Below are 22,800 nucleotides of genomic sequence, written 5' to 3'. Positions count from 1 at the left end.
TGGGATCACGTTTATCAGGTTTTCCTAAAAAACTTCTTTGGATGTTCTGAAAGTTGAATACCGAGGATCTGAGGGGATCTTAGGATTGGTACAGTGAGAAGCACACTGGTAGTCAGAATTGAGACGGACACTCCAACTTACTGCTCTCATGCCATCTCTACATCCTCCATACTCCATGATCATCACGTGACACCTGTTAATGGTTCCTCAAATCAGACAAATGCCTTGGGCTACGACATCAGGACTGCAGAACTACATTCTCTAGTATTGAAGAACATGCATTTTTCCATATTGCAGCACGTTGAGAGAAGAATCAAACTGCACAACCATCCACACACGTATCATGGAGGACTGGCTGGACTGTGCTTTCAGCTGTGGCGTGGGCTGCAGAGGTCAGGGGAAGTATCCGTGTCTTCAGGTGTTCGTGAACCTCACGCACTCAGGTCAGAAAGCTCTTCTACACTACAATGAAGAGGCTGTCCAGTTCAATTCCCAGGTAACTTAAATTAATGTAATTAAAGAGTTTTTACTGCAACAGCCCTTCCCTGGCTGACTGTCCCCAGCTGGGTGCAGAATTCGAGGGCATCTGTAAGGATCAATGTTTCCTTTCAGTGAATATTTCTGTAGTGGTTAAGTCATGATAAAAAAACAGGTGAAAGCGTTCTCGGGGGAGGACTGGGCTACATAGGAACAGAAGGCATTACTCTAGTTTCACAAGTTGGTGTCTGAAATTTGCAGGTTCAGGGAATGAGCAGTCCTACTTTCAGAGGTCCCACTCGCTAGCATATCAAAAATGTTAAAAAATATACTCGACAGTCTACCTTTGGTTAAACAATTTTGTCTTTAAGTAATTACTGTATTTTGGTAAGTTATACAACTGGTAGGATTTGTAGTTAACTATGAAAGTTGTATTAGATGACACTGAACTTTGGTGTCTTTTAATTTCAGTATGAGGTTTTGTTGTGGCAGCAATGACATTTAAGTTCTCCAACATTTCTGTAGTACTTTAACACCCTATCCCAAGTGCTAATGGATATGGTAATAAACCTCAGGCTTTTAGCTTAGTACCTACAAGTGGCCACTTAACTTGGTACCCCCCTGCCAATCTTACTCATAAGCTGTGTAATATTTGAACTAAGACTGAAATTTCTGTCTGCTAGCTTGCAACTGAAACTGTTCCAAAATTAAAACTGTGAAGTGCTTGATATTGGTGACAATACTGTCATCTTTTCCCCCCTCCATATTCCCAGTGCTTTTACACACCGAAGTGCCACCAAGATAGGGATGATTTACTCAGCGGTGTTCTGGACATAAAGGAATTCTTCGATCACAAAAATGGAACCTCTTTTTCATGCTTCTACAGTCCGGACAGCCAATCTGAAGATGTCATTCTTATAAAAAGATATGATCAAATGGTTATCTTCCACTGTTTATTTTGGCCTTCACTGACTCTGCTAGGTGGTGCCCTGATTGTTGGCATGGTGAGATTAACACAGCACCTGTCCTTACTCTGTGAAAAATTTAGCCCCACAGTCAGAGATGAAGAGGGTGGTAAGGTACCCTCCATCAGACAGCATCCATACAAACTGTGGAGTGCGGACAAGAGCAAAGGAAGAAACAGAGAAATCTTAAGATAATGGCCAAATTAAAGTGTTGGCTCCAGACCAACACTTTACTGCAACAGCCCTTCCCTGGCGGACTGTCCCCAGCCGGGTGCAGAATTCAAGGGCATCTGTAAGGATCAATGCAGTGGAAGACCTAATTATGCCTGCTTGCAAACTAACTACATATAGGGTAAAGTTACATTTTCATGTGGGAAGTTTCTTAAAAGCCTTTTTCTGTATTCTACAAATATGTCAAATTCATGCATCATCTATCTTTTCTACTCTAAATCTCTTTCCTTATGAGCCACCCTACAGGTCAGATGAGTTCAAGGTAGTTATTGATCTAATTTCAGATCTAGCTGGAAGCTGTCCGTATGAAAATGAATGATGATAAAGGTATCTAATCTGCTGAATTCTCAGCCTAACTCTAGGCACATGAAAACATTTTCATGAAGCCAATCCTCAGTGAAGAACAGTTCATTACAAGAACTAAGAATCAGGACACTTAAGAAAATGTGGACCTACCGCATTTATTAGTTTGCTGTTTCTTCACCATTCACCATAAGAGGAAGGCTGTTCCCTAGAAAATTCAGTAAATTTAGTGATTTATACGTAGCTTTGCCATAGGTTTTTTTTCAGAATTATTCTCATGGATTATGCTTTTCATAAGCTCACTTCATCCTGTGCACATTCAGGTAGAAGCAGCAGCACTGACTAGAAATGTGAAGGAAGAAACAGCTATACTGGATTCCAACATACTTTAGAAAATCTGCACTGCAGGAAAGTTCAATGGATAGTCAAAAACTGTCTGTACTTTAATGAATGAATCAACCATGATTATTCTAAATGATGGTATTACAGGACCCAAGTACTTTTCAGATCAAGCTGCAAATATGAGCTGAGAACAGAGTTTGTTCTAATTTTTCCAATACATCTCAGTGTCTTCATATTCTCACTAAAAAGCCGGGGCATAGTAGTGTACGTGTATAATCCCAGTGCTCTGGGAGCTGAAGGTAGGAGAATCATAAATTTGAGTTAAGCTTGGCAACTTAGCAAGGCCCTGTTTCAAAAGAAGTGAGCAAATAAATACACGTGGGCAGGCTGGGGATGTAGCTCAGTGTGATGGCCCTAGGCTCAATCTCTATTATCAAAAAACAAAAACAAAAAAGTAATTTATATGTAGATATAATCGAGACAAGCTTTGATTCTAAGTCAGCTTAGTGTCTTTTAGTAATTAATTTCAAGCCATAAATCAGCAAACTGAGTATTAAGTAGAACAATATTGACTAGTTATGAACAATCTTGGTCTTCCATTCTCTTTCTAATGTGCAAAGAATACATCTCAGAGTAGATTCATTTTAATTTGCAGGCCATAATTACAAGTTCTTGGACATACATCCTTGGGCAAATCAGCTAATCTGTTAAAACCTCTGTTCTCTTATCTGTACCATGGGGATGGTCTCTTCTTTCATTATTTTAAAGCACAAGGTGGGGGTAAATGAAACAGTTTCTGGTATCTAGTAAAGGTACTTAAAACTGCTAGTAGCTGAAAAAAAAATCTTGTGCAGAGCTGTAATAGTCAGATTTGGAACTTTTCATGGCATAGCAGGAAGGGCAGGAGGCTGGGTAGGGTGCTGGAAGAGCAGGTTCTTCTGCCCACTCCCCCATTCTTTTGGCTATATGTGATACATATATTTATGGCTCAGAAGTTGCTGCTTAAACGTTGTAGTAGATTATTTTGTATGCTAGAGATTTTCCTGTAATACAACACATGTATACATGTACATTTTAAATCATTCTGAAAATGGAGATTCTGTGGTTTTCTTAAAAGCGTATCACCATTCTGTTTCTTGTACATTTTAGCAATATAATTTTTCTCCTAACAAATGCAAGCTAAAGTACATGCTGCAATTACTTTCAGTTTTCTATTCAGATAGTGACCACTTGGTTCATCTCAGGAAAGAAATTATACTCAGGGAACAATGTCAATTTAAAGTTCAAATAATTTGGCATATCAGTAAAATTTAATCAGTGATATGCTTCAATGCTTAAAAGTAACAAATACCAAAAACAATGTGCATCAGTGGTCAAAGAAAGGTTCAGACTTACCTTTAGCAATGTTTAATGATAACTGAAAGCAAAATCAGTTTGCTTCTAGCCTAACTTCTTTAGGCTCTGGCCCTCAAACGACTTGAAAAAAAGATTATATACTTATATGCATATATACAAACATTCACACTCATATATGTCTGCATAAAATACAAGTATATAATTCTTTATGCTTAAATAAAGTATCTAAACATAATTTTCTTATATTCATCATTTTACCAGGGCAGAAAAGTTGGCTTTTAAGGCATAATTGTTTTAGGTTTTCAAACAAATATTCTTAGTCATTTTTGAAAAGAACACAAATCCGGCTCAATTTTGATTATTTACAATACTAGTTTGGTTTTAGAGAAATGGAAAAATAGAATTATCACAGCTTTTTCTTTACATAATACACTACGTTAGGACACAAGTCAAGGTATTTTTTTTTTTTTAATAAACAGCGTGATGTTACAGACTGCAAAGTTAAAGAAAAGCAGACATTGACAGGTTCTAATGAGCACAAACAAACAATAAGTGCAGTCACAGGCCAAACTTCTTGCTAGGAAGAGCAAGACTGGGAAGAGGTCTTAAATTTAGTGCTATTGTTCTATATTCTCAACATAATAACACATGCATCTTGCTGTGTCAAATAGTTTGGGGGCCATCATAAAGAGGATATCAAAAACAAGTTTTCTTAACTAATGCATTATATCACAGGATTTCAATTCATTGAATGAACAGAATATAGAGAAATAGACTTGCTACAATTAATGGGGCTAAAGAAAAGGCCAGTTAGAGCTCCTTGTTCAAGCTTCTGTCGTGAACAACTGATGTGTCAGCAGTCTTTTGGTAGCATTACACTCCCAGGATATGAAGGTGTCAGGTCCCAGAGGGCATGTTCTTTTGGATTTTATTTAACCAAATTAAGTGTGAAGACTGAACTGCACTGAAACCATTAACTGCACAAAAAATGTGAGCTCAATGGCAAGAAAAAAATTTTCTGATAAATGCCAAGTTCTTCAACTACTCTTAGAACATAAATCTGGTGAGGAACTTTCTAAAAATGAAATCAGTAGATGGTGACCACACTTAGAAATTCATACACAAATGAAAGAGTTTAGTCATATTAAAGACATTTTCATGTGAAACACCGAAGGGTTTTTGTCTCCTTGCTAACCTAGAAGGCTCAACAAAAATAAGAATACCTAAAAATATATATGGTTTTGCCACAAAATTATTGCAGTGACAGATTAGATGAGGCTGCAGATTGATAGACTTCACTTAGCTTACAAAATTATTTTAAAACTTTTTCTGTACTTACCAACATGAAGAATGGATTCTGTTGGCAGTGAAAACTCAGTTACACTGAACTAGACTATACATACATACACTGGACTAATTTTACCCCCCCTCCCCCACGAAAACTCTTACATGTAGTTGTGTAAAAATTACAAGTAAGAAAATATCATTATGACTCACACCTGCTCCTTTCTGCTAACTAATGTGGCTAACCTATTAACACACCTAAAACTAAGCAACAGGAATGGTGCTGCACTAAAAAGGAAGTGCAAAACTTTAATCAAGTGGAACACTTGAATGAAATAAATAAGTTTATTTAAAGACTAACATCCCAACTTGGGAGACTCCGGATGAATTCTAAACTCTTCTGAATTTTAGAACCTTAATATTCATTTACATCTTTTATAAAAGACTCCTCTTGACTAGAACTTGCAATGTGTGCACAAATAGAAATTATGCATAAACACACATATGAAACACACTAGTTATGGAGAAAAGAGAATAAATGGATTTTAAACACCAAATTTGAGAACCTAGTGCTATGAACTTCTTCACACTACATTACAGCCTTTTCCGAAGGACTCTAGCAATAGTTAAATTTTAGCCAAAAAATTTTTAATATCTCCAGCACCATTAAAAACAAGACATGCCAACTTTGACTTTGTAAATCCAAAATAAAGTGCTTGGAAAAATTTGTCATGTAAGAGCCTGAAGTACTGAATTTTAACTCATCTATTTTTTCTCTCCTAACTTTCTAAGGTACAGTTACCAATCCAATTTTTTTTTTTTGTCTTTTTCGTTTTTATTGGTACCAGGGATCAAACTCACGACTGCCTGCTTGCAAGGCAGGCGCTTATGTTGCTGAGCTAAATCCCCAGCCCTTACCAATCCAATTTTATTGGGACCATATCTACCTTGAATGAAATCCTAATAATCTTTTCAGAAAGTGGAAATAATTTTTATGACCAAAGAAAACAACCTTCCCAGATCATGGCACATAAAGATGTATTTACAGTTTTAATGTAGTGATTAAAATGGTTTTGTTTGTACTTTAAGAAAAACAGCCCAGCTGTAACATCCTTTTACCAAGAATTATTATTGAGGAGGCCGTCAGTGCTGAATTGTATAGTTCAGCCTTCACAACCCATCCTTGATGAAGAGTTAATTTCCTCGTAGTACGAACAGTATATATTCACAGCTTCCAGCCTTCCCTTAGACGTGCCCCGTCTGGGAAGGATGGACATAAAGAATGCAGTTCATTCAAATAACCCCTCCCTGTTCTGTCCCTCCCTTCACATTGGTAAGCTCCAAAACATCTGAAGTATGAACAATTGACTTAAATAGAAGCACCACCATCTATTAACACCATATACTGTTTTAAAACTGAATTATTTTAGTAATATCTTGGACATCAAGATAATTTTTTAAGGTGGACTTCAAGTTTGTGGGTCCAGCCCGGGTCTACAGTTTGTGTACACACAGAAAAGGAACTTATAATATTCAGAAAAAGTTAACATACTAGCTTGAACATACTGCTAGAAAGTAAATTTCTTTCAAAAATTGGCAAGCAGGGGTTACTGATCAAAATATGAATAAAATGGATATACAAAATCATTATGTAAAAAAAAATCCAAGTTTATGTGCTGTGAAATTTCCATCATGCCTTTAACACAGGCTGCTTACAATTTTTTAAAAAAATAATGCCAAATTAGTCAGATTTTGATGGAAAAAGAACACAGATGGACTGTGTTTTACCTATGTAAAAATCCATCTATTTAAAATAAAGTCCAAGAGGGTATACACAATCTAATCAAACGATCATTTCCTGATTAATAAGAACTACACTTTACACAAAATACTTTATCAGCAGCTGTTTTCATCAAAATTTCAATAGTCATAGTTTCACAGTTGAAAGTTACACATTAAAATATTTTACAATTCATTATATATTCACCAGTTTCCCATTTCCTAATGAGATTGTAATATAAAGCAGAATAAAGGGAAAACCTTAATTACTCTGACACTAAGTTTTACATAGGACACTCAGAACCAGAAAAAGCTTAGGTTCTGTCATAAAATAGCAACCAAATTCCATTCTTCTTTTAAAAAAAATCCAATAGAAACATCTTATTTTTTTTAAAAAACCCAAATTTCACAATAATATTAACAGATTTCAAATTAACAGCAGTCTAAAAATACTCAAAATGAATGCTTTCATACAGCTGAGGATATGGTAAAAAGTGATTTTTAACCAGTTGACTATTTTCTTGCTACACTGTATTTAAAGCTAGGCTTTTTTCTTTAGATATGATTTTTCCTTCCAAACTAATTACTGAAGGAATATTTCTCAAGTAATGAAACTGTAGAGCCAATAGTCAACTACATCATGGTTGATGACACACAGGGCCAGCGACATCAGCTGACCTCTGACTCTCAAGTACCTGGAAGTGGCTGTATCATCGCAGACTTGAAACAGGTCTTAGTCACCCGGTGGAGCTTTCCATTCAATTTTTGGTCTTCGCTTTTCTGAACACTCCCTGTCCTCCTCTGTTGCTCAGATCATTAATCTATATTCTTTACAGAATTTATCTATGCTTCTTCAACTCAAATTAATTTGGTTGTAATAACTCAAAAATAAACATATGTAATGAAATAAGCTATGTGGCTTGTGTGTTTTAATGGTGAAGAGGTCCTAGGGGGATAGAAGATGGGCAACTATCTGAACTAAGGTGAAAGAAATGTAAAAACTGTACAGATTTTGTGCATGGAGGCTCAAGGCTTTTTTGGCACTTGAGTAAAACACAATTCTCTAATTCTTCAGTTTCCACCATCAAAGTTTCAGCTCTGTACCATTTGTACTCAGTTTTCTATTAATCAATCCCTGATATAGAAAAGGCTGGGATGTTAGTATACTGCATATATCTAAATAACACAAAACATTAACTGTTTAAACAATGAAACCTCTATTAGCAGAAGAATCTGGCTTTCAATTTAAAACAAGGGATTAAATTCTGCATAACTATTTCAAGACAGTTTACAGAAATAAGTTCCCCTAGTCTTCAGTTTTTTTTCATGGTGGCATTATATACATGCTTTAGTGAAGTATCTAAATCTTCATTAATTATGCCCTTTAAGGGTTCTAAAATAGCCAGATATTAAGAGTATTTGATTAGAGTCCCTTGTTCACTATTCAAGACTTCTACAGATATCTGGTTTCACAGAAGAATATTTTTAAAGTGATGCTGTTTTACTAGGTTATACAATGTGCACTCTTTATAAGGTTGTTCTCCAATAAATGCCTAGTCTAGAAAACTGTCAGTAAATTATTGCACTTTATTCATTTTGGTGTGGCACCCAGGAATTTGCTAAAGCTACTTCTTAGAACATTAGTCACTCATTTGAAATACTGAATAAAATATCAGATCCTAGAATGATGACTAGCATTAACTCCTGCATATTGGGTGAATATTTTTCAAAATGTTTAAGAATGTGTTCTGTGCTCAAATGGGATTTAATGAAGTTGGGATGAGACCTGATCACTTGGGAAACAAGATATGATTTGAAAATGATTTAATGTTCTTCTTTTAATATTGAAATATGGATAAATATCTTTAAAAATAAAAAGTTGGCTTCTATTCTGTAACATTATAAAATACTATTCATGAGCAGGTCTCGGTAGAGGGGTTTAAGCAGTCAGGATGATAGTATAAATTGTGAAGTTTGGTAACGAATTTCACATGACTGAGCCATTCCAACTAAAAAAGGATGGATGATAAGGGAATCATGTGAAAAAACAGACAGAAAGGAAAAGATGGCGGAGTTCAATCTGCTTCCTGTAAATCGTTATACACTGGGTACGGGTATAAATGGGATGGTGCTTGAGCCTCATCTATAGCCCAAGAGGAAAGCTGATGCTGCTACAAACAATAAAAATTTGGGTGCAAAACAATGCATGACTATGGGACAGATTATGTAAATAAAGAATATATATTAATGATAGTTTCTATAATATAAATAGCCTTTAATAAAAAAAATAATCTTTTTAATAACATTAATACTCACTTCTATTTCCTGGAAAACATGCATGAAAAAATGTATTCAGTTCAATTGCAAAAGGAGAAAAAAATCAATTTAAGGTGAATACTGTACAATTGTGGAAAAAGAACTATTCCTGCTCATGCTTTTTTTCTAAGATGATTATTTTAGTTTGTGGGAGCCCAGAATTCCCCTGGAAAATAAGAGTCAGATCTTGTCAATACTGTCAGAAAACAGTAACAGCAACAAACCACCACCAACAAAAAAATCCAACAAAAACACCATGTTTTAACAGGTCTCATTTGTGACTGCTTCTGAAATTTGCAGATAAGACCCCATGTAATCAAAAGATTTGATTTATTAAAAAGAAAAAGTCTCTGGTGAAATCTCAAGAGTCTCTTCCACCCCAAGCATTTTTCTTCATTAAACAAGGAGTCAAAAACCCACTTCAAATTGTAAATTGAACAGCAATGGGAAAGTTAAAAAAAATTTCATTCTTTTCCAATCTTATGCAATTTAACATTAAACTCATTTACTTAGACCTAATGCAGTAACAGCTTGGTTGTATCCACATTTCAAAACATAGAACATTTGTAGGACACACAGAACATCATTCTTTTTTCTTCTCCATTATTTCTATTTGTTTTGGGGGTTTTGTTTTGTTTTGTTTTTTAAAAAAAGATACAAACAATCTTCAAAGTTTACCTTTTTTTGGACTTAAGGCATAACATGAAATTGCGCATTATTCTAAAGCTTAACTTTGAAATGAACTAGTTTAGTGCTATCAAACCCTGTTTGCATTTACATTATTTAAATTAGATAGTATTTTATTTCTGTTTCTTGCTGTAAGTTCTAATGCTTTTCATGGATTGTGCAATTCCTATGCAATCAGTCTTTGCCTGCTGTCAGTTATTAACAGTGCAGTGTAGAATCCAGATCATTGGGCTTTCAGTTTCTCACTTATCATTTCAGTTCAATGCATGCTGCTTAATTGTGTGGAAGATCCAATCCATTTTTGTTGTCCAGCCACCATGATGTGCATCATTCATTTGTTTCATGAAATATTCCAAAGCCTCTTGCTCAGTTTTATCTAAGGCTAGGGTCTTTCGAATATATGCAATGTCATCAAAAGACTGTAGTTCTGGCATTCCAGAGCCAAGCATCATTGAGAAAAGATTTATGAAGAGATTAGCATGCTGCCGAATAGCTAGATACGCCTTGTAACACATCTCCTGAAACCTATAAGTGGCAAGAACAATTTGGTCAGTATGGAGCAAATGGCACTGACATTAGGTCTCTGCTTGAATGTCACACAATTCAGAGGCTTACTTGGACAAAGCTATTAAAAAAAAAAAAAAAAAAAAAAAGTTGTACTATTCTCTCCCCATTTCCCTAGCCCACATGTCTCTATTTCCTTTACCCCACCTGAATGCAAGCTCCATTAAAAAACTTTGTTTACTGCTTTATCACAAGCACATGCCTGACACATTAGGGATTTAGTATTTATTAAACATCATTAAATATATGGCATGGTCCATATTAAAGACTTCAGGGCTTCAGCTATAGTCAGAAGACTGAGTAGGAGATAGAGCAGAATTTTATGAAAGTACTTCAAGTTTTAAAATAGGTTAATTATGTACTGTCAAGTAATAAGAAAAATTCTGAATAAGCATGGTAATTATAGCCAGTTACTTTTTGAGTTAAATGACTGTAAAACATTGTTTTAAGCACTATACATTATTTGCAAAACAGAAAAGGCAGAGTCTAATTATCTAAACAGCAGTAAATAAAAAACTTTTAAGTGTTGTTAAGAATGACTTTTTAGGCCTTCACTATTAACTCAGTAATTAGTCTTTATTTCCATTTTCCTTAAAATAATTAAATACAAAAACTAAAACACTCAGTTTTCCTAAATAACATCTATTACCTTGAACTGCTTAAAAATATCAATTGTTTCTGACATTACAGCAAGAACTCCTTATTTTGTATTTTAATTTCTTGAGCTTACCTTTCAAATTCTCTGGTCTTTGTACATTCTTGGGCCCCTTTGCTTATCACTATTAAGAAATCTTGTGTCAAAACAAATGGTACACGTTCTCGTTTATAACCAAATTTTTTCTTCTTGTGATCCAAAAAGTGTCCAAAGTCTATATGAAACAGCTTTTAAAAATAAGAAATTATGTTATAGCTTGATACATGCAGACTTAACTTCCTTGAATTAATAATTAGGAATACCAAAAGACTTTAAAAAGTAAAAGCCATTACCTGTCCATCATCTTTCACCATGATGTTACTGTTGTGACGGTCACCAATTCCCAAAATGAAGGTAGCTACGCAGTATCCGGCACACGACCGTGTAAATAGGTCAATGGCTGCATCGTATCTGCAAGGAAGAAATAAACACCTCATAAGTCATATGCACTAGGCCAAACTGGCAAAACATGGTAGAATTATGTCCAAAATCTGGGGCTGGGGATTTAGCTCAGCGGCATAAGCACCTGCCTGGCAAGCAGGCGGTGGTGAGTTCGATCCCTGGTACCGATAAAAATGAAAAAGACAAAAAAAAAAAAAAAAAAAAAAAAAAAAAAAAAAAAAAAGAATTATGTCCAAAATCTGAGGAATTTGAGATTCTTACGTTGTTAAGGGTTTCAAGGGAAATTTCTAGTATTTCTTGACCAAAGCATGATTCTTATCATAGAAAAATACTTTGATCATTAAAATTAATATTTGTTTTTAGTTGGCTATGATGGTGCGTACCTGTAATGTCAGTATTCTGGGAGGCTGAGGCAGGAGGATCTTAAATTCAAGCCCAGCCTGGGCAAATTAGTGACTTAGCACAACCCTATTTCAAAACAAAAAAGGGCTGGGGATGTAGCTCAGTAGGAAGACTCTGGGTTCCATTTCTAGTACTGAAAAAAATTAGTAATTTTATTGAAGAATTAAAAGTTTGAATGTGTAATTTAAAAAAAAAACCCAAGCAATAAGAACATTTTAGGTATATATGTTGAATGTTTATCGAATTTAAGTAATTCTGATCATTTACAAATAACCTTAAACATTTCAAAAGTTGAGGATTTTTTTTCCAAAGTGAGGAGAATTACTTTTTCCGGCCTATTGGCAACCGTAGTCTGCCTCACCCAGCAGACTTTAGGGAAGAAAGATGGTGAACTCACATTTCTCCTTTGTTCTTGTCTTTGAGCCACTGATGCAGCGTGTGGCTATTGAACTGCAGTGCACCTTTCAGGCCACCTTTGCACTGAATCTGCATGATCGTGTGAGAATTTCTCACCACCTCGATCAGTCCTACACAGTCCCCAATGGAGAGACAACCATACGGCAGCATTCTGGAAAAGGAGTGACACATGCACCACGGTGGGCTTTTAACTCCACACTTCCCACAGACTGACACATGAATATTTCACCTGTAAGCCTGTTGTGTCTGACCTTTACTGTCTCTGTCTCAAGCTAATTTTCTTTTCTACAATGTGACAAACATATTCTTAGAAAAATCCTCAAAATTATCTACCATCGATTATTATAACTTTCAATTGTATGTCTGAAAAGCATTAAGAAAATCACAGCATATAAACATAAACATTTATGACTTTAAAAATGTAGAGGAATTTAAGGATGTTTTAACTGACATCTAAATGAAATGTTAGGGCAGCAATTCTCAAACTTTTGGTCTCAGGACTTTTATAGAAATTACTGAAGATCCTAAAGAAGCTTTATTTACAAGGATTACACTAATGATATTAGAAATTAAAACAAAGAAAATAAGGGTTAAATATTTAATTCTTTTAAAATGAGCCACTCTGCTACATAACATAGTTTATAAAAACAAAACTCTCACATAACAAATCATTTAGTGAGAATTTTTTTCAAAAATTTCTAATGTCTAGTTTTATAGTCATTTTGATTTTTACATACGCTATTTTACTCATTTTTTTGAGACAGGGTCTCATTATGTGGTACAGGCTGGCCTTGAATTTACTATTTGGCACAGGCTGGCCTTGAACTTGCAGCAATCATCCTGCCTCAGCCTTCCAAGTGCTGGGCTTACAGGTGTACGCCACCATGCCCAACTTTGTATATGCTTTTTGATAACCAATCTATATTTTCACTGTACCATAGTAAAAAGCCACAACTATTAATATTATCACCAGTTTCATCAGAAAAGTCTTTAGGACTTTTAAATTCAGTGACAGGTACAAGTCTTTCAAAATTCTAATTTTGGCTGGAAAGCTCAAATTTTATTGTTGGCAACAAATATTGTCACAATTGTTTTCCTTGAAGAGACTGGTCTTTTTCCAAGAACCTGTCTGCCAAGAACCCACGTGTGAATAACCATCGCTCGTCTCTTATTATTAAAATAAAAATGGTATTCCCTGAAAAAAGCAGCTAGTTTAGCTCATAACTCAGAGAATCTCATAAATGCTTTCCTCAATATAATCATCACACTGTGGGATGCAGCTGAAGTTCTTTTTAAGGTACTTATTTTATTATACCAGATATTAAATTGTAAAATTAAACAGTACACAGTTAAGGATAGACATGAAGACTAAAAATGACAGTGAAAAAAGGCATCTAAATTGCACAAAGTACTCAAAATATAGTTTTTCTCCCTTTTTCTCATATTATTGTCCATTTTTTCTATGTTCCTAAGAAAGTATATGCTTATTTTTGTTTTCTCTTTAATTTCCTACAGCCTAGCTTGAATGCTTATTGTTCTACTATAAACTCGTTTTTAAGCTAACCATGAGTAAGCACAGCTCTTGCTTTCTGAAACCTTCAGGACACCTGGCATTACAAACTGTCTGTTAGTCTCTCCCTTTTTTGGGGGTTCTGTGAAATCACTTACTTTGGGCCTCTTACACCCTTGACCAATTTTCTGATAGAATTTCTTCCTGAACTGCCCTGGGAAATACAGACATTTGTTAAAGTTGTATTCCAGCTCATTTTCTCTTTTTCATGTTTTTATTTTATTCCTGTTGCGTATTCTTATAGTCAAATTTTTCTATAAATCTTATATAAAATCAAGCAGTTATAATTAACCTAAATCTGAATTACATTTTGCCATATAAATGTATTTTATATAATTATAAATCATATTTTGAATTATAATTTGCCAACGATAAATAAAAATGCTGATATGCTTTTATTGAAATTAAGTTTTTTGCTTAAAGAGAAATTAAATTCACTTAAAATATTTTAAGACTGATATAGCCAATGAACTTGCTCATAATACTCTTTTTTTGCAGTCTCTAATTCACATTAAGCATTGTAACTCCCGGAGTTATTTAGTTACATCCTTTACTCTTTCTACTTCTGCATATGTTTTACATGCTGCTCCTCTGGAAGCGCTGGCACTAGCAGGATGTGGGTCTCCCATGACACAGAAAGTTCTGCTGTAAAGAAAACACCGTCTTTGCAAAGCAGCAGAGATCACCCGGTGAATCCAGAGTCAAGAATTTAAAATTGATGACTTGATTTTGTGCCCTCTGTTACTCAAAATACCTATTTTCTCTATGTGGCACTGAAACTTTTCTATGTACCAGCTATCCTTAACCTCTTATAAGCCATGCAAGTAAGCACGTGTCTGGTGTTACTTGCTATTTTTACCCTCTTCTTGCTGCAGGTGGACTTCACTCATGCTCACTTAAAGTATTTTTAGACAGGACTTAGGATTTCCAAAGAGAAAGAGAAGAAAACACTATTAGAAGTGTTATCTACTAGAAGATGAAGCATGACAGAAAATTTAGGAGATATACTGATTACTGTGGAAAGCTGGACAAAAACCAGAAAACTGGTAATTTTGATTTCATAAATTTTTCTACAAAATTGATTTAAGATTAGGGGATTGATAAAGCTTCAGAATCAGAAAATTTTTGTTACAGTGCTGGCTTTTAAATTCTTCTGAATAAAAACAGAGCTTTGTGACATTGAAAAAAAAGTGTCCCTTATGTCCTATTTCTTTTCTTTTTTTTTTTTTTGGTACTAGGGATTGAACTCATGACCTCATGCTTGCCAGGCAGGCAAGTGCTTAGGATGCTGAGCTAAATCCCCAGCCCCCTCTGTCCTGTTTCTAACAGTGACATTCCAGAGGCAACTACCGAATGTTCCCTAGTGAATTAAAGATACCTCTTCCGATTTAGTTCAGATCTCATTCTAAGTCAAGAATGAGGACAGATGAAAAATATCACTTTGTAATCAACTGTTAATTACTACAATATCTCCTTATAGATCTATGTCTCTATATGGTTTTATAATTATTTATTAATAGCTTTATTTCAGTCTAACTATCCACATATAGGTTGCTTAACTGATTACCTACCGAAGATCAAGGCCTTGATTTTGCCAGATATTTTCCATTATGCGAATAATCTGAAGCGTTAGCATATCTTGCCGTAAATCTGAAATTCAAAAACCATGTATCAAATTCAAGTAACATTTAACACTATAGATATAAATTAGGGGATCAAGCCATCACACTGTCTTCAAATTGGAGAAAACAGAGCTATATTTACTCTTCAGAATAATATGGAAGACAATAATATTTTGATTGTTTCACTCACTTCCAGGGTACTGGCAAAAACTTGTGTATAAAAGATGAATAAATACCTAATAAAGTGTTATGCATACTTAAATTCTTTGTTTTGCTGAATCGTTAAAATTTTACCGTGTGTGTGTCAAAGTATTTGCATCAACAGAATTCATTGTTGAGCTGTCATTTCCTAGTGGAAAGCCATTGGGGATCTTTCCCTCTCCCCCGTAGTCTATTCTCCACATAAATTAGAGCCCTTTTTTGCACAGCTTCTTAGCAGATTATACTTTTCTTTGTACATGAGTGTAACTTGTTTTCTAAATTACTCGTTTAATGTCCTTCTTTTCCCTATTAGTCTGTAAGGTCCAAGAAAGCAGGGATCCTATTTTATTACTATAACCCAGGACTTAGCACACAGTTATTTAGGGAATGACTGGATACTCATTCCACTCATGTAAATGATAGTTAAGCAAAAACAGGAACTAACTTCATGACTTTTGATTCAGGAGTTCAGGAAATGCCACTTCAAACAGGGCAGATCAACTGAAGGTTGTACAAGGCCTAGAAACTCTACTGTTACCCTCTTCTGAGGGTTTCTCTGAGATGGCTTTTATATTCTGAGAGGCTTTTTAAAACTGCACATCAAGACAATCTTTATTCATCCTATCTTCCCATCCTTCCCTTCCCATAACTGTATCACCCTCCTCCCTCAAAAGCCCCAAGCCCTTACTCTTTCCTATAACTCAGGATGCTATATAAGCTTCAATCAATTGACCTTTCTTTGAGCAATATAGTTTGTGAGACTCCCATGCATAGATATGTGATTAAACATAGGTGTTTCCTGTTAGTCTGTCTTAGGTCAAGCTAATTTGTAGCTTAACCCAGGTAGAGGGAGGACATTTTTTGCTCCCCTGTACATGCATAATCAGTTAAAAGAAACAAAGTTAAAATGAAGAATTGTTAGGAGTCAAACCTCCAGCTGATCTTTCCTGGCTGGTAAGATTCATGACACATGAGTCCTTTTGGAGGATCCACCTTTAGGCAGGTGAGGAGACGTAAGGGAAAGCCTGCCTGCTTGCTGTTCTCCAAGTGTTCTAAAGTTTAAAGTCATCAGCAAACCAAAATTTCTCATTTTGAGGTCACAGTTCCTGAATTTCTTCACATGTGTATTCCAAAGGGTAAGACATCTACTTACTAGTCTGCATTTTATCAAATGTGTATTCCTTAAATGGCTTTCAACAGTTTTCAGGGTTCATAAATATCCTGTGTATAAAAAGATAACTAAATTCATACATCATAAGCTCATTAATACTCTTCCTTACCATCCCCATTTTTAAAGATGATCTCATTGTTCTGAAACAGTAACTCTGACATGATGTCTGGGTTCTCCCAATTCAACCACAGTGGCCTTTTTGCAGAAGACATAATTCGACACTCTTCAAGCCTTTAAAATAGTTAAAAACTTTACTAGGCACCTCAGCTTTGTTACTCTTTTCATCCTCAATTTTACGTAACAGTTTTAAACATGTTGTAAAATTTAAACTATTTTTAAAATTTATTCGTACATGTTTGCAGAACATCATGATTACATTCACATGAGGAGGCAGCACATGTACATAACACATCTTTATCCTTTTTTACTTCCCCTTTTCCTCCACTGCTCCTGGATTTTGGTTCCCTTCCCATTTGCAAAAGATCTCACTGTTTCTTATTATCTATCAAAAAAGTATTAGAAAATTTTAAACTCAATTTTAATCTATAAATTCCCTTCTAAGGAGTACTACATAAATATTAAGCTTTACAACCTTTATATAATCAAGAATTTTCAACAACATGTATTATACTCCATGTGCCACAAACAGTTCAACCACTGAAGGTTTTAAACTCGTATTAAAGTAATAAAAACTCATTCTGAATAAATGCATTTCTAACTTAAGACCCTTTTACTATTCCTATTCTGCACAGTAGGAGAATGGAAAAGAGAAACAGACAATGGGACTATCACATAGGATGTTTTGATTCTTCTCAATATTTTATCCAGAAGTGCCTATTTAAATAAAACAATAAAGTTCCCAGGAAAGTACCTTACCTGAGATTTCCCAGTTGATGAGCAGGGTTTAGAGGAGACAAAAAGCCTTGTAGTGCATCCATGAAATCTGGTTGCCTCATTTGCTCAACTAAGAATTTCATCTGTACCTGATAAAAAACAACCAAAGTCAGAAATTGACTTCATTAAGGTGAAAGAACTGCTAAGCTCTTACACACGGAAACTCAGTGCCGTGCAGTCTCTGACCGTGCCTTAGACTGGCTGCACTCTAAGGAGGAGGGTTTGTATGGGACAGACCAGCCAGATGCAGAGAGAGGAGCGTGGCAGCGGGGACCTTCCTGTGAGAAATGAACTCTACTTGCTGACAGAAGCAAGGTTCTGTCTCTGCAACAGAGGTGGTGAACCCCGGCTTGCAGGTCAGCTGTCAGTTTCTGTAAATCAAGTTGCCTTAGAATACAGCCATGCCCATTCACCACACACTACCTGCTTTCGCACTAGGACAGCAGAGCTGAAGAGCAAAGACCTCATGGCCTACAAAATCTAAACTATTTACATCTAGCAAAATCTAAATTATTTACATCTAGCAAAATCTAAACTATTTACATCTAGCCCTTTAAGAAACAACTGCTCATCTTTGTTCTAGAGAAAAACTAAACAGATCATGTGATCTTAGTTTAGTATTTCTCTTTCTTGGCTTTGTATGAAACATTTTATGTATGCTCTCTGTTGGGTAAAAATGGTCTAGTGAGGCTAAAAGAAGCTGTTGGGAAAACTTACAAAAACATTTGCTGCATGGATCTCATAGTATATCTTGTTTGTAGCCACAAAGAAGTGTTTGTTTGTTTTGTTTTGAAGTGGGATCTCACTATGAAGTTCACCCTGGCCTCAAACTCATGATGATCCTCCTGCCTCAGCTACCCCGATGCTGGGATTGCAGGTGGGTGCCACCATGTATGGCAAAATATCCCTTTTTAATGAGCTCAAACCAGAGATTAGACTGCTAAGCTACCAAGCAGTAGCTGGCATTTATTACAGGAAATTTCAATCTATTACAAATATAGAATGTATTAAAAAAGTTAGAACAAGAGATACATAAATTAATTTTCATGATGGAATTTTCATAATGAGGTTTTTTTCTTCTTACTACATGTAAGTTAATAGCCAGGAAATCTAGTCATCACTGACTAAGCAGCTCTTACCCAGGTAAAGGCACTTCTTTCACTGCTGTCAACTGTAGTATTAGCACAGTGCTTCACACACTTTATCATTATTATGATAAAACACAAAACCACCCAGAGTAACTGCCTTTGTGCTCCTTACTACAATCTCATTTAAACCAATGATGATACCAGTAATAAATTTCATGTTTCTAATTAAGCCATTTTATCATAGCTGATTTGTGATGCAAAAATTAGCACAAAATATGCATCTGTTTACAAATATATCTAACACTTCTTTTTTCCTAGTTCAGTTGCACTACAAATGCAGTAAATTTTATTCTTTTGAAGCAGCCTACTGCTCTCTACCCATTAATTCCAGCATGAATAATAGTACTTTTTCTAATATTCCATATTTGAAATTATTTACCACAATGTCAATGAAACCAATTCAGTCACAAGCTGACTGCATGATATTAAGATTAATGGAGCAACTTCTTTTAGATTAATGTAGCAGTTTTCTTCAAAAGTTGCTTTTTCCTTTGAATAGTATTAATGAAGATGATGGAAAAATCTATTCAGTGCTGGCAATTTCTGTTCTCTTCCCTCTGAGTACTCAATAATAAACTGGAATTTCTTCCCTCCCATTTCACCGGAGTGAGAAACAATCTTACTTTTAGAGTGTGTTAAATTCAGGATGTGGCAGATTAGATGGAATAAAGAATAGGGAATAGGAAAAAAAAATCTTGAAACAAACTTTACATTTCATATGGATTAGCTAGGAAGCAGATGGTCAGAGTGTGTGATGTCTTTACTGAGTGACTGGAGTCCATTTTCAACTTAGAAATGTAAAAAGCTCACCTCTGTCCACTTGTTTTCAGGTCATTACTAAGATAATGACTGAATAAGAAAAGAATCATTGTAAATACTTGAGAGCTATGTGAAAAGAAAACAGGGAAGTGGAGGCCCGTGTATTTACTGGGTACCGCACGCCCCAGGGGCTGCGCTAGGTGCTGCACACAGCTCATGTAATGGCGCTCTCCCAGCAGTTAACTGTATGGTGACAATATTCTCAGCTTTACAGGCGAGAATCTTAAGAGCAAAACAGTGTATCTGACATTACACAGCTGCACTTGAATTCAGTGGAACCTGGGTCCAGATCTTAGTAAGTCTGAGTCCAAGAACTATACTCCGTATACATACTGGGCTTCTAAACAACCCCCTCCCACGGCTATGAAAGAGTCTCCAAACGAACTGAACACTCACTCACCTTCTGTGTTTCATCCTTCTTCTCCTGTTTGAGGATGTCAGTTAAGTTGATGAGCTTTTCCATGGCCTCAACTTGCCTGTTCAGGTGCTTTAGGTACATCCCACAGGCGCGGCAATAGGACTCCAAAAGCAGACCAAATCTTTGACTCACTGTTTTATTGTGCATCTCAGATCTAAAAGAACAGTGAAGGATTTAAACATAGATATATGTATATACATATATACAAAAATAACATACCTATATAAACATATATGTGTTTATATGATCTTTCTAAAGAAAATGAGAAAACCCATTTTAAAAATCCATTAAATGTTGCAATCATATTAAGAATAAAATGATTCAAAATCTACCATTTAGAAGAAAATAAATAAGGTAGTTCTTGGACACTAATTTAACAGACAGCTAATTTATTCTAACTGTGTTTTTATTCACTAACAGTACAAAAATATGAAAAAAGGAAACTGGATAGAGAAAAGTAAAACACGTGAGAAGGGAGCAAAGAGCTTGATGAATAATTCCTGACATGTATGTTCACACTCTGCTATCTCTGAATTTATTTTAAATCTAGTTTCTATGTGTCATTTTTTTTTTTTTTTATCTTTTTCGGTACCAAGGATCGAACTCACGACCGCCTGCTTGCAAGGCAGGCACTTATGCCGCTGAGCTAAATCCCCAGCCCCTGTGTGTCACTTTTAATGCTAAAATTTAAAAACTCTTATTAGACACAAACCATTTCTGAATTTCTACAAAGCTTATGACCTCCAATGAGGAGTGAAGTATACCTCATTCTACAAAATATTATTATTCTTAATTGGCTTGTTTTCTGGTAGGAAACAGGATTTTGTTGCTATTGTTCTGAATTCCAAGGTTAAGATTTTAATTTATATTGGATATTTTAATCTATAAATATAGTGAGACCTATAGTGACATTAATTTATGCCTAGCAAATTTTTACGTAGCTTAAAAGTCACATCAAACTCTTAAAAATATTTCTTTCAGCTCTCATTCACATATAAAATTCAGGTTTACTTTTTTGAGTCAAGGATTCACAAAGTAGTCCTGATTGGCCTTGAACTCTTGGCGATCCCCCCCCTAAAGTCTCCCAAGTGCTGGGTTTACAGATGTTAAAATTCAGTTTTGACTTTTACTTCATATTTAATTTCAAAGAAGGAAAAAACCCAAAGTTTATATATTTGGTTTTTGATACAGGTTCTTGCCATACAGTTTAGGCTGGCTTTGAACTCACTATGTGGCCCAGGTTGGCCTTGAACTTGCAGCAACCCTCCTGCCTCAGCCTCCCAAGTTCTGGGATTACAGAAGTGCACCACCATGCCCAGTTGCAGTGTATTTTCAATATGGAAAACTATTTCAGCCAAACTAAAACAAAGTACATAATATATATTTGTACATTAAGAAAGTGACATATAGTATATATACCTAAAGAATTTAGTGGGGGAGATTATTTGCTTACTTTAAATGCCAAAAGAAAAAGTGTCCAATCCTTTGATTTGTTAATGCTTTCTTGAGTAAAAATCTCACAAGAAGATTATCCAAATATTGTTCATATTTTAGGACCTGGTTGATTAGAAGAACAAAAACTCAAATAAATTAGTGTCCATTTCTGCATGGCTGATATTAAAGAAATATTTAAGAAATAAAGTAGATACTACTGGTAATAAAAATGCATTTTTTAAAAAGCATACAACTCCTGAAGTTAGTAAAATAAGTCTTGGAAATTACATATATTTGGAACGGAACACTATTTTCTATTTTACATTATTTTACCTGTACTAGCTGGATAAGGTACTGAGAAAGTTTGTCATCTGTCAAGTATTTTTCCAAGCATCGAACAGCAAAACCTCGAACCATAGGGTCTGGGTAGTTGCAGTCCAGAAGTTCCATTGCCTGCTCAGGTTTAATTGGGGGCCAGTCTTTCACTAAGCAGTACATCTGTGTATGGAAAGAAAAAAGTTACATTTACTTCGAAGCAAGGACAGTTGCTAACTGATTTTTTACTTCTGATTTAAAAAGTAGATTAAAAACCCTTAAAACTTACAGTTCTAATGAGTTTTACCTGTAGAAAGGATGTGAAAGGCATTTTTCTGTACTGGATTACCACAATTAACACTCTACTTCACCTCTTAGATTTATGCACATTTTCTGAGAGAAGATGATTTGGGTGACATATTAGTTTTGTACAACGTTTATTCAGGAACCTGAGTCATGCGTTTACCTGAGCTACTTCATCTCTAGAGTTCCATTTAACGGACAGAAGCAATTTGGGTAGAATTTCAGGGATAGTTACACAATAGTGTCTGTTGGAAAGACAAAAGAAAAAAACACTTCCATGTTATTCAAAAGGCATAGAGGTCTAACTCTTTGTTTATGTATCCTTTGAGAAATTCCCAAGTTCTTATCATTACTAGCTTTTAAAAAAATAAAATCAGTACTTAACAATATAGCTGTGTACTATATACATATATACTTAGAGTTAAGTATATATGGCAAAGAAAATAAAAGGAAACCCAAGTGGAGAATAAATACTTAAATTTAGTTGACAGTTAAGAAAAATTCTGATACTCGTTATGCCTCTCTTTAGGTTGCTCAAATGGTTATGCAACTGGAAGCACAGGGTCATGATTTCTACTGAGGTTACTGGACAAAACATGTTTTAGTGGTCTTTCTGCAGAAATGTACTGAAACTGCTCCATGAAATATACCAGTGTTACAAGTAGCAGGATAATTTTTGTCTAACT

At 35.2% G+C, this 22,800-nt stretch overlaps 2 protein-coding genes across 9 annotated transcripts in view; one reads left to right on the top strand and one right to left on the bottom strand.

Annotated features, from left to right (window-relative positions):
• Kcnmb3 (potassium calcium-activated channel subfamily M regulatory beta subunit 3) overlaps positions 1–9,106 on the top strand; it is an 88,910-nt gene extending 79,804 nt beyond the window's left edge. For 4 of the 5 annotated variants that reach the window (XM_063227209.1, XM_063227210.1, XM_063227212.1 and 1 more), the window contains 2 exons: positions 298–496; positions 1,251–9,106. In XM_063227209.1, the coding sequence (XP_063083279.1) occupies positions 298–496; positions 1,251–1,637 (586 nt within the window). In that variant the 3' untranslated portion in view covers positions 1,638–9,106. The remainder of the gene's footprint in view (positions 1–297; positions 497–1,250) is intronic. The other variant, XM_003467544.5, reaches the window with a different exon arrangement.
• Positions 9,107–9,364: 258 nt separating this feature from the next.
• Positions 9,365–22,800, bottom strand: part of Pik3ca (phosphatidylinositol-4,5-bisphosphate 3-kinase catalytic subunit alpha) — a 67,472-nt gene continuing 54,036 nt past the window's right edge. For 3 of the 4 annotated variants that reach the window (XM_063227200.1, XM_063227199.1, XM_063227201.1), the window contains 11 exons: positions 22,278–22,359; positions 21,830–21,994; positions 21,516–21,619; positions 20,045–20,216; positions 17,660–17,766; positions 16,893–17,014; positions 15,361–15,439; positions 12,200–12,370; positions 11,292–11,409; positions 11,035–11,186; positions 9,365–10,265 (listed from right to left, as the gene is read on the bottom strand). In XM_063227200.1, the coding sequence (XP_063083270.1) occupies positions 9,995–10,265; positions 11,035–11,186; positions 11,292–11,409; positions 12,200–12,370; positions 15,361–15,439; positions 16,893–17,014; positions 17,660–17,766; positions 20,045–20,216; positions 21,516–21,619; positions 21,830–21,994; positions 22,278–22,359 (1,543 nt within the window). In that variant the 3' untranslated portion in view covers positions 9,365–9,994. Of the gene's footprint in view, positions 10,266–11,034; positions 11,187–11,291; positions 11,410–12,199; positions 12,371–14,218; positions 14,435–15,360; positions 15,440–16,892; positions 17,015–17,659; positions 17,767–20,044; positions 20,217–21,515; positions 21,620–21,829; positions 21,995–22,277; positions 22,360–22,800 lie in introns of those variants that run through there. The other variant, XM_063227202.1, reaches the window with a different exon arrangement.

This window comes from Cavia porcellus, unplaced genomic scaffold (genome assembly GCF_034190915.1).
Source record: "Cavia porcellus strain 051 isolate PalLab524CR breed Dunkin Hartley unplaced genomic scaffold, mCavPor4.1 scaffold_17, whole genome shotgun sequence".
NCBI lineage: Eukaryota > Metazoa > Chordata > Mammalia > Rodentia > Caviidae > Cavia > Cavia porcellus.
This window is presented reverse-complemented; position numbering and strand designations above follow the sequence as displayed.